This window comes from Anguilla anguilla, chromosome 4, assembly GCF_013347855.1.
Source record: "Anguilla anguilla isolate fAngAng1 chromosome 4, fAngAng1.pri, whole genome shotgun sequence".
Lineage (NCBI taxonomy): Eukaryota > Metazoa > Chordata > Actinopteri > Anguilliformes > Anguillidae > Anguilla > Anguilla anguilla.
In genome coordinates, this window is record NC_049204.1 from 44,585,532 (window position 1) to 44,601,665 (window position 16,134).

General features: G+C 41.8%; 1 protein-coding gene across 8 annotated transcripts in view; it reads left to right on the top strand.

Annotated features, from left to right (window-relative positions):
• The window catches only part of cnksr2a (connector enhancer of kinase suppressor of Ras 2a), a 357,881-nt gene that overhangs the window by 75,826 nt on the left and 265,921 nt on the right, over window positions 1-16,134 (top strand). For 6 of the 8 annotated variants that reach the window (XR_004764907.1, XM_035414896.1, XM_035414899.1 and 3 more), the window contains exon 4: window positions 3,797-3,902. Coding sequence is in view for 7 of the 8 variants with exons in the window: in XM_035414896.1 (XP_035270787.1) it covers window positions 3,797-3,902 (106 nt within the window). In the remaining variant the exon portion in view is untranslated. The remainder of the gene's footprint in view (window positions 1-3,796; window positions 3,903-16,134) is intronic. The other 2 variants (XM_035414893.1, XM_035414898.1) reach the window with 1 other exon arrangement.

Below are 16,134 nucleotides of genomic sequence, written 5' to 3' on the forward strand. Positions count from 1 at the left end.
TGAAAACCTGTGCTCTCTCTCCCTCACATACACTCAAATGAACAAAAATAGACCTTTTCCATACTTAAATCAAAACAAAATCAAATCGCCCTTTACTGTGAGTGGTTCTAAATATAAGATACTAACATAGATATCAAAATAAGGAGTCGTCAGGTAAGATACTGAATGTATACGGTTGAAAATAAAAATCCTTCTGCCTTCTTTTTTTGCCAGCGCTGCACCTGTCGCTTAATTAGCCTGACCTGCACTAGGTCTCACATGGTCCTCTATTTAATCTCCACTAGGTGTGATTAAAAAATAAACTGAGAAATGGCTCTAACATACCGGCCCCTATTGCCAGATACTGACAGTACTAACAAAAAAAAAAGAGCCAGGAGAAAAACTGTTCTAGTCTCTATTCCAAGGTTCAGAATGTGAATTTACTATGTGTAAATTCAAAAGGTAGGCCATCATAAAGAACGAAGTATGTCAAAATAATGCAAATGGCTCTGATAAAGCTTAAAAGCTAGGGGGTTTGTCAGAGTTGAAAGGTCACTAGGATGCCTCTTGCAGCAGGCATAGTTTGCTGATAGGTCTTTCCAAGATGTTGTTCTTTGTTTTAACTCTGATGTGGCGTACATGCCCTCTGCTGTTGGGCAGGATCTCCTCAATCCTTCCCATGAGCCAGGAGTTCTGGGGGGCTGTGTCATCCACATTGAGAACTATGTCTTCCTGACTTGGTTCCACTTCTGTCTTTCCTGCATCAGTGGGAGATATTCTCTAGCCCATCGCTTCCAAAAAAGATCAGCCAGATACTGGACCTGTCTCCAGCTGCTTCTAGTGTAGGAGTCTTCCTTCTTAACTCTCTGGGGTCTAAGGGTAAAATGAGGCACACTGGTGATTGTGCGATGCTCTGACATTTGTGTAAATTTCATCAACTTTATATACAGTGATTCCCAAGTGTTTCATATCTTTTGTTTTCAGCACAAACTCAGCTACAACAATATGGCAGCAGTAAGTAGGTCATAATAATGTGTGGATTGTAAACTGCTCTAAAAACACACAAACTGTAAACAGTAGTTTTGAACATGCACAGGAATGTTGTAATAAAACACACTAAACAATTGTGAATAAGACTTTTGGTCACTGAAATGTGTTCTTCAAGGTCTTGGGTATCAAAAGATGACAAAATATTTTAGCAAATCCAATTAGAAATATAAAATAAATTGCTAAAAGTTAGTGTTGTGACTACTATTTTTCAACACCAGGTGAGAATGGGAGGGCAAATGGCCTTTCTGTAATGAATATGCATTGGGTAGGAATACCTGCCAGCTAAGTAGGCTATTCACAACTGGCCGCATGCCTCCCCACCACTAAGACAAAGACTCAGTGAGCCATTTAGAAGACAGAAACAAAGACATCTTTTGATTTTAGAACATTTATTGAAGTAAACTGCATGGAAGATGAGATGAGACTGGTGTACTCTTGCAACGTCTGCCTGGCCTCTTAGCTAGTGGTGAACTAGGCCGTGTTTCCTGATCAACATCTCTGCAAATATAATAAAAACAAAATTGTTAGGAAATGTGAAATCAAATCAAACTTTATTTATATAGCACATTTCCTTCAACAGGTGAAAATTAAATGTGCTTTACAAAAAAGGGACAAACCACTAACTAATGAAAACAAAATTTCTGAAATGTGACATCATATACAAACAAAGAACCAAACAAACACAACCAGACGCAGAGAGGTAGCCTATAATTTTGAGAAGTAATGGTTAGAATCATTCGTAGTGTGGGAATTTACAAGCGCGCATATTAGTGAATATTCCTACAAACACACAGAGAATGTAATACAGCACACATTTACAAATAATACAAGCCATCAACGAAAAAACATTAGCTTAACTAAATAAACACTGATATTCCAACTAAACTACATGCAACTCATTAATAACAATGCCTCAATCTGAACTAGGCTAGGTTTGTTTAGCTAAGTGGTTATTTTATTGCTATTTCCCGAACTTACTTAGAGTATGCTAATATCGATTGTGCAAGGACATCAGTTTTAGAATCCTAGCCACGCCACTACACACCAGGCATGAGCTATTTATTACGAATATGATCGAAAAACGTACAGTCTACCTGATACTTCTAACACAACCAGACGCAGAGAGCCTAGCCTATAATTTTGAGATGCAATAGTTCGAATCGTTCGTAGTGTGGGAATTTACAAACGCGCACATTGCTGGATATTCCTACAAACACACAGATACGTTTCAATACAGTACACATATTTACCAATATGATCATAAGAAATATACTTACGCATGAAGTTGATCCTCAGCTGGATCAGTTCGCTGTTCGAAATGACACCGCTCTTCATCAGTGTCGGCTTCCGGACGGACCATTTTCCAAAATTAAACGAAATGTTCACCTCAAAAGAAGTGAATTAGGCGACACTCTGTGACATTCTTTCCCGCTTTCGCAGACTTGGCATTTTTCACATGAATCTCGCATCGCCCCTCCTTTAGTCTCCTTCTATGGAGAGTAATTATAATGTTGTTAACATGTGAATGCGATTTGGGCGGACTTCCTGCTGAGCGAAATTCACATAGTAATGAGTAAAGTTTAGCGAAGCATACATGATCTAATTAATCAAATTTGGAACATTTAAAACAATTAATATTATTTGCCAATGGGCGCATTGGAAAGTCGCGATTCTAAGGTTTCTGTCAATGTTTTTGTTGCGTCTGTATGATAACAGCACGTGAAGTTAATCATCCAAATAGAAACGAAAGTTAACTTCATCTTGTCGAGCTCCGCCGGCGGAGCTCTCGACCCCAGAGGGTTAAACAGTCCTGGCGGCAAGATGGGCTTCACCTTTAGCTGTAGCAGATTTGGCGTCAAGGCCTCCAGGTCATTTGTGACATCTGATACAGGAGTGAGGCGTGGATCATTAAGGATAGCCTCCACTTCGCAGAGAGCAGTCTGTAGACTTTCATCTGTCAGGGTCTGTAGTCTCAATACACAGTAGAGCACCTTCTTGATGGTTCGATTAAATCTCTCCCATGCGCCTCCATGGTGTAAGCCTGTGGGAGTGTTGAAAGTCCACTTGATCCCCTCTTTTAGCAGTGTATGCTGGACCTTGCTGTGGTCTAGATTGGCAAGTGACTCACGTAGTTCCCTCTAAGCTCCCACAAAGTTTGTGCCGTTGTCTGATATAATCTCTGAGACTTGGCCCCTTCTGCATATGAACCTTCTTAGTGCTGCAATGCAGGAGTCGGTGTCTAATGAACAAGCCAGTTCCAGGTGGACAGCACGGCTCACCAGGCAGGTGAACAGAATTCCATACCTCTTCACTAGATTCCGGCCTCTCTTGACCTCTGTGGCAGTGCTGGAGAACACTGTTGTCTGTCGCATGGAGAGAGACAGCGCACGCACACAAACATGAAATAAAATACATGGCATCTTCATCCTTCCCCCTCATGGGTTCTGGGAAAAAACAATTAACTAAAATAACAAACTAAAATAACAAAGACAAAAGAAAGTAAAATAGAAATAGACAACTATTTCAGTTCCTCGCTCTGTAGCTGGACTGCTTTCCAGCAGACCAACTCCTCCGACTTTTCAGTGGGGGTTCATTGTTCCCCGTCTTATTAAAAGAAACAAAACTGAAATTAAACAGAACAGTAAAATAACATGTTTTTTCAATGAATTTTTCAATGTCTGTTTTTATTTTCATGTTCCAGACACACATGCATATGTATTGCAGAGTGTAAGATGGGGGTTAAGAATGATCTAACGGTTAATTTCAGGTGTTCCTTATTTTTCAGGTCTCCCTTTGCAGCTGTGACAGATTATTCTGTGACCAGGAATAATGTGATCCAGCTCTGTCTGGAGCTCACCACCATCGTACAGCAGGTAAACCCTCACAAGCACTCATTCATTCATTCATTCATTCATCCTTTATTTAAGATTCTCGGTGACGATTGAGGGTAGGAACCCTCTTTCTCAATGCGCCAAGATTACAAGAGGCATAAGAAATAAAAGAAATAAAAGAGCATAAAAGAGATAATAACAAGCATCAATTAAAATGGTTCAAATCTGAAATCAGGGATCTAAAATGGCCCATTGATACAATGGAATTCAATTTAAGTCTTTTTTGCAGTTCATTACAGGTGTGAGGGGCACAGAATTTAAAAGCAGTCTTTCCTAGTTCCGAGTTAGTTTGAGGAACGTGGAGTGTTAGTCCTGAGAGCGAGTGTAGTGATTTCCATTTTTCCAGTCCAGAAGTGATGATAAATAAAGAGGTAGATTACACAGAAGGGCTTTATAAATAAATAGAAACCAATGCTGATCTCTCCTTGTGTAAAGAGAGGGCCAGCGAACTTTTTCATATAAAATACAGTGATGTGTACCGTAGTTGTCGCCAGTAATAAATCTTAGAGCCGTATGGTAAACAACATCTAGAGGCTTAAGGGTGGTGGCAGCAGGGTGTCTGTAAATTATATCACCATAATCGAGGGAAGAAAGAAAAATTGACTCGACTCTTTCTGGTGAACATGGGAAAGCAGGCTTTGTTTCTAAATAGGTAGCCAATTTTCATCCTTAGATTTTTAACTAGGTTGTCAATGTGCACTTTAAAAGTGAGTTTTTCATCAACCCAGTTACCTAAATATTTATAGTGGCGGACTCTCTCAATAAGAGTACCATTTAGAGAGTAAATCTGGAAGTTGTCAAAGTCAATTTTTCTGGCTCTGGAAAACAGCATACATTTAGTCTTATTGGCATTTAATACAATTTTAAGGTTTACAAGTGCATTTTGCAGAGCATCGAATGCAAGTTGCAGATTATTGACAGCCAATTTTAAGGAATGTGAACAACAATAAATAATAGTATCATCTGCATAAAGGTGAACCTTGCAGTCTTTTAAAGACTTGGCAATGTCGTTAATATAAATGGAGAATAAGATCGGAGCCAGTATTTAGCCTTGGGGGACACCCTTTGTGATGTGTAAAAACTCAGATTGTATATCACCCACCTTTATACATTGGTATCTGTCTGAGAGGTAGTTTTGAAACCACTCACAGGCAGCAGGGTCTAGGCCGATAAGTGATAAACTATGTAATAGCAAAGAATGATCGACTGTATCAAAGGCCTTGGACAGGTCAATAAAAGAGCTGCACAATGTTGTTTATCATCAAGGACAAGATACAATGTCATTGATGACTCAGGAGGTGGTAGAGATAGTGCTATGCTTAGCCCTGAAAACGGATTGGAGAGGGCTCCGCACATCATGGCTAAGAAGAAATGACTTTAATTGGGTATTTACAAGGGATTCTAGAATTCTAGAATTTTAGACAGACAAGACAGTTTCGCGATAGGGCGGTAATTGTTGAGGTCGCTTTTGTCCCCACCTTTATGCAGCGGTACTACATGACCTGTTTTCCAGACTTTGATGATTTTATTAGAGGCAATAGAAGATTAAAAATATGGGCAATATACTCTGTGATAAAAGGTGCAGAAAGTTTAAGGAAGAAGGGATCTAAATGATCCCCTCCGGTTGATTTCTTGATATCCATAGTTAAAAGAGCATTAGCTACTTCTTTAAAAGTGCAAGGAGAAAAGGTCAAATGAGGAGAAACCCCTAGATTAAACACAGAGTCTCCAACAACCAGAGAGGAAGGCCTCTGAGCCTTCTCTTCCATGCATAAATTGTCAAATAGATGGCCTGCTGTGGCAAAATATTGATTAAAGGCTGTGCTTATTACTTTTTGATCAGTTAATTTATATTGGTTGTCGCTGACAGGAAAAGGCAGCGTGATACATTTTTTATTTTTAGTGGAATTTACAATTTTCCAGAACTTTGCTGAATTATCATAAGAGCTGGAGAATGCATTAAAGTAAAATTGGGATTTGGCTCTCCTTATTGAAGTACATTTATTTCTTAACTGTCTAAAGGCAAGCCAATGGGATGGGTCACCTGAGTGTCTAGTGAGGGCCCATGCTTTATTTCTTGAGTGACACTTGTGGCGCAAGATGGCGCACACTCTGCTGCGACAGCACAGACTGTACTCTGTTTGACTTCACGTTACGTTGTGTCTAAGTGTTCTCGTGTAGTGTTAAGTGTTTTATGTAAGTTACACTCGGCTGATCGAACATGATCAGACTTTACAAAGGGATTGTCAGTTTATTCGTAATTTTATGGCTGATCTGCGATAGCCTTGCACTACATCCTGATACCAGCAACAGGTTACTTACCTACAGCTGCGATGAACTCCTGCTACACCGGACCTCGCTGCTGTGCAACATCAAGCCCGCTGTGGTTCTACCGTCGGAGCTTCGGCCGAGGAAAAGAGGAAGACGTGGAGGTATTCGCAGCAGAATAAGGAAGCGTCTATTTAAACCACCTCTCCCCTCCCTCATCCTGTCGATTGTCCGTTCCCTCCGGAATAAAATGGACTTGCTACACGCCCGGTGCCGAGTGGAAAGGGCTTACAGGGACATTTGCATCATTGCCCTGTCCGAGACCTGGCTTTATGAGTTGGTCCCCGATGCTGAGGTCAGCCTGGACAATTTCACGATCATCAGGTCTGACAGAACGAGACAATCGGGGAAGATGCAGGGTGGCGGCGTCTACCTTTACATCAATAACAGGTGGTGTAGCAACATCAAGGTGCACCGTAAGGTGTGTACGCCCAACCTGGAGATGCTGACCATGTCCCTGCATCCCTACTATCTCCCCCGGGAATTTCCAACTGTTGTGGTCAGCTGTGTTTACATTGCCCCCAGCGCAAACATCAAGGCAGCAGCGGAGCTGGTAGCCGAGAATGCTAATTCTGTGTTGGCTAAGTATCCCAGAGCTCCGGTGTTTATCGTGGGAGATTTTAACACTTGTAGACTGGACTGCGTGCTACCATCATTTCAACAGTGTGTGGACATTCCCACCAGAAGGGCAAACATCTTGGACATGTGTTACGGCAACATTACCGATGCCTTCCGTGCCCATTCATATCCACCGCTCGGACTTGCATACCACAATATCATTTGTTTACTTCCGCTGTACAAACAGAAACTGAAATGTCATAAGCCACAATGTTACAGCGCCCCACAGTGGTCAGAGGACACCATTATTCAACTCCAAGGCTCCTTGGCATGCACTGACTGGGGTATTTTTGATGGAGATCTGAATGATAGGGTTTCTGTCATTACGGATTACATCAACTTCTGCATAAACAGCACCATTCCAGTTAAGACAAAGAAATATCCCAACTCCAAACCTTGGATCACTCCCCAAATAAAACAGAGCCTGAAGGAAAAGCACAAAGCTTTTAGGCTCAAAGACTGGGCTAGCCTCAAAATTGCAAATCGAATAATTAAAAATGAGGTGTTTAAGGCGAAACTGAAATTCAGGGACAAATTGGAATTTGAATTTGGCAACAAGAACACCAAGCAGGCATTTCAAAAAGTGAAAACCCTAACTGGGTGTGAACCCAACCCCAACCTGGGTGCAATAACCGACCCAGAATTTTTTGCAAGAGAACTGAATACATTCTATGCCCGCTTTGATACTCACGATTTCTCAGCTGAATGTGAAAGATGGTTGAGCCCTCCCTCCACCAGACCCCGAAGACCCGGCCCCCTTTACAGAGGAGGAGGTACGGCACCAGCTTAGCCCATGTAAGCTAGGCAAGGCCCTGGGGCCTGACGGCATCCCAGCAAGGGTGTTGAAGACCTACGCCCTGGAACTCTCACCAATTCTTCATTCACTCTTCTGTAAATCTGACCAGACTGCCACAATACCTACCCTCTGGAAAACTGCTACCATATAATCCCCATACCCAAAAAACCCCGGCCCACAGAACTCAACCACTACCGCCCCATTGCCCTTACATCCATAATAATGAAGTGCCTGGAGAAGCTGCTGCTAAACATCATTATGCCAGTTGTCGCCCCACAACTGGATCCCCTCCAATTTGCCTATAAGGCTAAGAGGGGCACAGAGGATGCTGTGGCCTGCCTGCTGCACCTCCTCCTCCAGCACCTGGATTCCTCAGGCACCTTTGTCAGGATCCTCTTTGTGGACTTCAGCTCTGCTTTTAATAGAGGGTATGCATTGACGTCACTTTCCCACCGGAATACGCCCCCTCAGTCGGGACTGAGTGGCAAAACATACTACGACATGGCTGCCTTTAATCAAGGAAACTGCAAAACCGGGAGTAAAATGAACGATTATCTGCTTAAATTAAAGGCAGTTGGACTTGACAGTGATCCTTACAGCTTACCAAAGAACCAGTGGTCCATGGACATTCAACAAGAAATCGGAGCTATCTTTTTACAGACTGCCGAAAGCTAAAGAAAAGAGAAGCAAATGCATCGCTGCAATTCACAAAAACAACTCAAATCCAAGCACCGAAACATGGATTTGCGGTTGTTAGTTTGTGTCAGGTATGTTGGATTTTTGGGTAAAATCATACCTTAAGTTATGTACTGTATTGACTACTCATCAATTAAATATTTAGCATCTTTCATTTATATTCTGTGTAACTGTAAAGTTTGTCAGCATTTATTAAAAAACATCCATGACGATTGAGCCTTGTGTTCTACAAACGAAGCGGGGATGGTTAGATAGTATTAGCTAGCCAAGCATATAAATTATCTAACCATCCCCCCTTCGTTTGTAGAACACAAGGCTCAATCGTCATGAATGTTTTTTAATAAATGCTGACAAAAACTTTACAGTTACACAGAATATAAATGAAAGATGCTAAATATTTAATTGATGAGTAGTCAATACAGTACATAACTTAAGGTATGATTTTACCCAAAAATCCAACATACCTGACACAAAATGACAACCGCAAATCCACGTTTTGGTGCCTGGATTCCAGTTGTTTCTGCGATAAATTTGCTTCTCTTTTCTTTAGCTTTCGACAGTCTGTAAAAAGATAGCTCCGATTTCTTGTTGAATCTATTTGTACAGTCAATCGCACAACAGCTCTTTTCAATTTTATATGTGTTTTTGTGTTTTCGTGGCATTCAAGCTGAACGCTAATGCTGCCACTGAGTAGTCTTTCTGCCACTCAGTGGGTGTAACCGCAGTGACTTTCACTTACTGTGATGTCATGTGCATACCCTCTATACCATCCAAAGGCATCTGATGGTCCGGAAGCTACACCATCTCAACACTCCCCCCGTCTGATCCATGTCAGGCACAATTTCCTTAGTGACAGACGGCAAGCTGTGCGGATGGGCACAACCACATCACCTGCACTCACCACTAACACCGGAGCGCTGCAGGGTTGTGTGTTGAGCCCATTCCTGTACACACTTTACACCAATGATTGCACCAATCCATCACCCATCACTACTTACCTGAAATACTTGGACGACACAGCCATTCTTTCCCTACTCACAGACAACCACTCTGCTCTAGACTATCACAATACGGTTGTATACTTCACCCAGTGGTGTGAGGATAACCATCTTCACCTCAATGTCAGCAAGACAAAGGAAATAATAATTGGTCCCCCCTCACCTCAGCACCCCATTCTCATCAATAACCAAACAGTTGAAATAGTTGACAGTTTCAAATACCTTGGAGTGACACTGGACAATAGATTCAGCTTCCACCAGCACACTAATGACACCCAAAAAAGGAGCCACCAAAGACTATCAGTCATCCGCAAGCTTAAAGGACTCTATGTTGCCCCCCATCTCCTCCTGTTGTTGTACCAGAGCATTATTCAGCCCATCCTACTGTACTGTTCCACCTGCTTTTTTAACATAACATTAACTTTGTTATCCGTTACTAAACAGGCCAAACTCACACGCATAACCAACACCGCTGCCAGGATAATTGGTCTCCCCACATCCAACCTCGTGGAGCTAAACAAAAAGGCCATTGCATGCATTTCAACCTCAATAGAACAGGACATCACACACCCACTCAATCAGCACCTTACCTTACTGCCTTCCGGTACAGGTACAGAGCACTGAGCTGCAGAAGGGCTCATGTTAGGAAAAGCCTGATTCCCGCAGCCATAGCCGCCTTGAACAATAGGCCACACTGATCAGGCCTGAGTGTGTACTGTTATCTGTCATTGTATGCTGTTACTGTGTGCTGTTGTATGTACTGTTGTATGATGGGTACAGTGCTGTGGAAAGGAATTTCCCCTTGGGGACAATAAAGTCTAAAGTCTAAAACAGAGATGATAGTTTGTGTGAAAACCAGGGGTTACATCTGTCTTTGATTCTAAATTTTTTAATCAGCCAGAGAGTTAAAAGTATTTACAAAGAAGTCCAATGCCACATCAGCATCGGGGATAGCTAGAATGTAAGGTAATTCACTATAATAGAGATCGTGCAGAAAGGCTTGTTCATTAAAATGTTGGAAATTTCTCTTAACTAAAACTCGTGATTTAGACTTTTTCAACTTCACATCTCTGATACAGGCATTGCGGCAATGATCGTTAGCCCCGAGGTCGAAAACCCCATTTGCTATAATTTTATCTGGCCTGTTTGTTAAAATGAGGTCAATTAATGTAGATTTGGAAGGATTTTTCAGATTAGGTCAAGTCGGCTCTGAAATCAACTGGGTAATATTAAGATTGCAACAGATTTCCTTAAAATAGTTAATGTCTGAATGCCAGTCCAGATTAAAGCCACCCAGGATTATTGTTTCTGAACTGACATGTGGAAAGAGTAACTCTGTTATCTTAATTAAGGAGTCTGTGGGCACGGAGGGAGGTCTATACAATCCAGTCAGGTTGAATGAGTGATTATAAGCCACAGTCACATTCAAAACTATAAATTCAAAATGTTTTGGGACTGAGATAGCCTTTAGGATGGAGACAGAGAAGCGAGATTTAACATAAACCGCTATACCGCCTCCCCTACCAGCTTTATCTATCCTAAAGATATTAAACCCGTTTATGGCCACATCTGAGTCGGCTATGGTTTTCTTAAGCCAAGTTTCTGAGAGGACAAGAATGTCGGGATCAGCCTGGGAAATTAAAATATTAACATGATAAAGTTTCTGTTGCAGGCTTCTAATATTTAAATGTAACAGACCCAGACCATTTCTGCATTTAAAAACAGGATTATCTAAGCGAGCAGGAATGACAGGAGTATCATGTTGAACAGATGCAGCTCATTGTGTCAGCTGAATCGCTATTAAATTATCAGGGTTTCTGCCAACTAGTACATTGGTATAATGGTTAAAAGGCCTATTATTAATTAGCACAGGAATATTAGAGGCAGGTGTATAATTTAAATTATTAATGATCGGGCTCACATTCAATATAAAATCATTGTAAATTGACTTGGAGTTAAGTTCATTCAGTCCACTAGCAACAGGTTTTAACGAACTACAGCAGTGATTAGAGGCAATATGTTTAGGACTCACCGCGTTTCACTCCTATACAGCGGAGACACCCTCACACATGTACAACATGTATATATTCATATTCACACCTGCACAACATGTACATCCTCACACCTGTGCAGCAGGTACACCCTCACAGATTCAAATATATGGTGGGTATACCTCACACTCATACATATAACTGCAGTACAGGCGTGACTGTGATTGTACATCTCACACTCATACAGTGCCTTCGGAAAGTATTCAGACCCCTTCACTTTTTCCACATTTTGTTACATTACAGCCTTATTCTAAAATTGATTAAATTCATTTTTATTCTTATCAATCTACACACAATACCCCATATTGACAAAGCGAAAACAAGTTTTTAGAAATTTTTGCAAATTTATTTAAAAAAAAAAAATGAAATATCACATTTACATAAGTATTCAGACCCTTTGCTATGACACTCAAAATTGAGCTCAGGTGCATTCTGTTTCCATTGATCATACTCGAGATGTTTCTACAACTTGATTGAAGTCCACCTGTGGTAAATTCAATTGATTGGACATGATTTGGAAAGGCACACACCTGTCTATATAAGGTCTCACAGTTGACAGTGCATGTCAGAGCAAAAACCAAGCCATGAAGTCAAAGGAATTGTCTGTAGACCTCCAAGACAAGATTGTGTCGAGGTACAGATCTGGGGAAGGGTACAAAAGAATTTCTGCAGCATTTAACTCCCGAAGAACACAGTGGCCTCCATCATTCTTAATTGGAAGGGGTTTGGAACCACCAGGACTCTTCTTAGAGTTGGCCACCTGGCCAAACTGAGCAATTAGGGGGAGAAGGGCCTTGGTCAGGGAGGTGACCAAGAACCCGATGGCCACTCTGACAGAGCTCCAGAGTTCCTCTGTGGAGATGGGAGAACCTTCCAGAAGGACAACCAATACTCCACCAATCAGGCCTTTATGGTCGATTGGCCAGACAGAAGCAACTCCTCAGTAAAAGGCACATGACAACCTGGAGTTTGCCAAAAGGCACCTAAAGGGCCCTCAGACTATGAGAAACAAGCTTCTCTGGTCTGATGAAACCAAGATTGAACTCTTTGGCCACAATGCCAAGTGTCATGTCTGGACGAAACCAGGCACCGCTTATGACCTGGCTACTACCATCCCTACGGTGAAGCATGGTGGCAGCATCGTGATGTGGGGATGTTTTTCAGCGTCAGGAACTAGGAGACTAGTCAGGATCGAGTTAAAGATGAATGGAGCAAAGTACAGAGAGATCCTTGATGAAAACCTGTGCCAGAGCGCTCAGGACTTGGGCGAAGGTTCACCTTCCAACATGACAACAACCCTTAGCACACAGCCAAGACAACTCAGAAGGGGCTTTGGGACAAGTCTGTGAATTTCCTTGAGTGGCCCAGCCAGAGCCCGGACTTGAACCCGATCGAGCATCTCTGGACGGACCTGAAAATATCTGTGCAGCAATGCTCCCCATCCAACCTGACAGAGCTTGAGAGGATCTGCAGAGAAGAATGGCATAAATACCCCAAATACAGGTGTGCCAAGCTAGTAGCGTCATACCCAAGAAGACTCGAAGCTGTAATCGCTGCCAAATGTGCCTCGACAAAGTACTGAGTAAAGGGTCGTAATACTTATGTAAATGTGATATTTAAGTTTTTTATTTTTAATAAATTTGCAAAAATTTCTAAACCTCTTTTCGCTTTGTCATTATGGGGTATTGTGTATAGATTGATGAGAACAAAAATGAATTTAATCAATTTTATAATAAGGCTGTAACGTAACAAAATGTGGAAAAAGTGAAGGGGACTGAATACTTTCCGAAGGCACTGTACCTCTGCATCATGTGTACCCTCATATGCACCCCTCTACCACAGGTACACAGTTACAGTCAAACCTGTATATCTGGTACCCCTCACACTAATGCCTGTATTGCAAGTATACCTCACAGTCACACCTGTACAGCAAGTACACCTTCATATTCACACCCGTATTGCAGGTGCAGTTACAACCACAGGTGTACTGCAGTTGCACGCTCATATTCACACCTTTACAAAGCAAGCACTAAGTGCTACACCTGTTTTGCATCTCATTCTTCTCACTTTGTGCTGTACAGTAAACATTCCAGATCTAGTTGCCCTGCATCATGGAGCAGAATTAAAGCTCTCCCATCACACGTACGCCAGTAGAGCACGCTCATCTCTGTGTGTATGACAGGGAAAAACCCAGACGTGTGCACCTGTTGGAGTAGTGATGAAATGAGAAGCATTACGATTTGCAATGACGGCCTTGTGAAATTGTGTTCAAGACATGCTTTAAAAAGACTGATGGGCAAATGCTGCCTTAAAATGCTGCCTTCATGGGCAGCTGGCTTTAATTTAGATTTAAGGGACAGATTTTAGTATCCAAGCACTACAGCATAAGATATAAATGTTATAGGTTCACCCTCCAAAGCCCCTCACTCAAAGCACATGCACACGTGCTGCCTGATATCAGAGTACTGGAGGGAATGTGACCCATCATAATCAGTTGGAAGTTGCTATGGCCAATTTCATATAAATCAATGTTAATAAAAATTTGTGGCTGTTTTAGGGTTTCATATTTTTTTGCAGATCAATATCTTGGCTTTCATAATCTGATTGTCTTAATGCCAAATTCAGAGTAACAAGAGCAAGTCAAAATCTAGTATATGGCTGGACCTAACACACGTGTTCCAGCCGACCAATGGTGTAACTTCATCAGTCACTCAGTCAGGCATTCGCGTTTGTAGGGCTGGCCCTGCTGTTGCAGTCCAGCCAAAAAATTTTATGTAAGATTGCTGTACCGGAGTTTTTCATCATTTGGTAGCTAACTTCAGAACTTTGAAAGCTAGCTTATTGTCACCAGTCATACAATCACCTCAGCTGCTTTCACGGCTACTAGTGAATGGGTTTTATCTGGTTTCATTTGAAAAACATTTTGGTTTCCATGATCTGTATGTCTTTGTGTAAAATGGAATTCACTTGTATTTTTTCCATAGACTGCGTTGTTGCCGTTCTCGTTGTTAGTGTTAATCAGTTTAACCTTCAGGGTCCAAGTTGTTCCCTGCACTTGGACCAGTACTTCTCTCTAGGGGTTTCGTCATACTTGTTCCTGGTTATGGTTATACGCTTTGTTGTACGTCGCTCTGGATAAGAGCATCTGCCAAATGCCTGTAATGTAATGTAATGTAAATTATAGTTTTACGGTTTTAAACATAAGATGACAAGCTAGCACCAGAGTTTTGTTAGTATAGCTACTGGTATTTGTCACCAGTCACACATAGCGACTACTTTAGGTCTTGACTTTCATGATCTTTATGTCTCAATGTCAAATTCAGTGTAAAATATAGTTTTGAAGCTTACAAACGTAAAATGACACGGTGGCATTGGAGTTTCAAGGTCTAGCTTTAGCATTATCTCTGCTTTGCTCTTATGTAGCCCCGCCTGGACTGTCTGCTTTGGCAGTGCTGTCTGTGAAAGTGAAACATGATTGACAGGCAAGAAGGGCATAGAGTGGTCCTGATTGGTTGTTAAAATTCTGGTGTGTTGAAATTTGGAGTGGCTCAGAGTGGCAATCAGAGAGACCAGATTTTTTTCTTCGACCTTTTAATTTATTGATATTTGTCAGGATGTGATGGAAATTTAACCAAATACGAACTAGTGTTCTACAAAAAACTTACATACTGAACCTTTAACTAAGGTGTTCTCTGAAAGGTTTGAAGACAGAAAACATAGTGTTCAAGGTGAAATAGCCATTTTACATCTCCCAGGTTGGTGTATGGTCAGTTACTATAATACTCTTTCAGATCCATGAAGGGCACTATATAGTCAGTCCCTCAGGAAGGGTGGACATGCATTTGCATTGCTGTGTAAATGCCAATGTCGCAACTGAATTACACATGTAATCATATATTACCTGGGTTACATTAATTATATAATTCATTTTTTAACTTATGATGAGGGTCTGCCATGTGCCTTTGAGTCTGAATGGGGGTCCCTTGATCAGAAAAGGTTGAAAACCCCTGATATATTAGATAATTGTTTTTCAAGGGGTAGGCCACAGAAAGTATATGAACTCTGTGAAATGCATTGCGTGCATGTAAAGTTTTATAGCTGCTGTTGTTGGAAGTGAGCCAGCAGAGGGGGTGGGGCCAGACATGTGGAGCCAAGCAGCAGATGTCATGGCCGCCATGCATGACCACACCGCTGAGTCCCCTTGCACTGAATGACCATTCAACCATCTTAGAAACATGGGACACCCACACCTCATCGTAGCCAGCTGGTAATGCAGGTGTTCACCTACAAACCATGGTTTGGTTATTTTGGGCTAAATGATTCACAGCTTTGGCCAGCAGCGATTGACAACTGTCACTAAGTTTCCTGCCTTTGTCTGTGGTGAGGGATAGTTCTGCAGAAAGGTCAGAGATAATAGAGTGGCTCATGTGGAAAGGAAGAGAAAAATGGGTCTTTATTGAACATGGATGATTTGGGTTTCAGACCACAAACCGACTGAAGCCAGATGGTGTAGTTGGGTGCAAGGGCAAAACTACTCATTGATCTATAAGCAGAAGTGATGAGCTGGCCGGCTGGTAGCTGGCCACTTAGCACGAGGAAACAACATAGCCAGTTAGGCATGATAAGTATTAAGTTTTGTATGATATTTGTCACACACTGGTGTGACACTCCTGGGAGGGAGATGCGGCAGTTCCGGGAGGGGTCCGTCGTTTTCCACATGGAGAGAG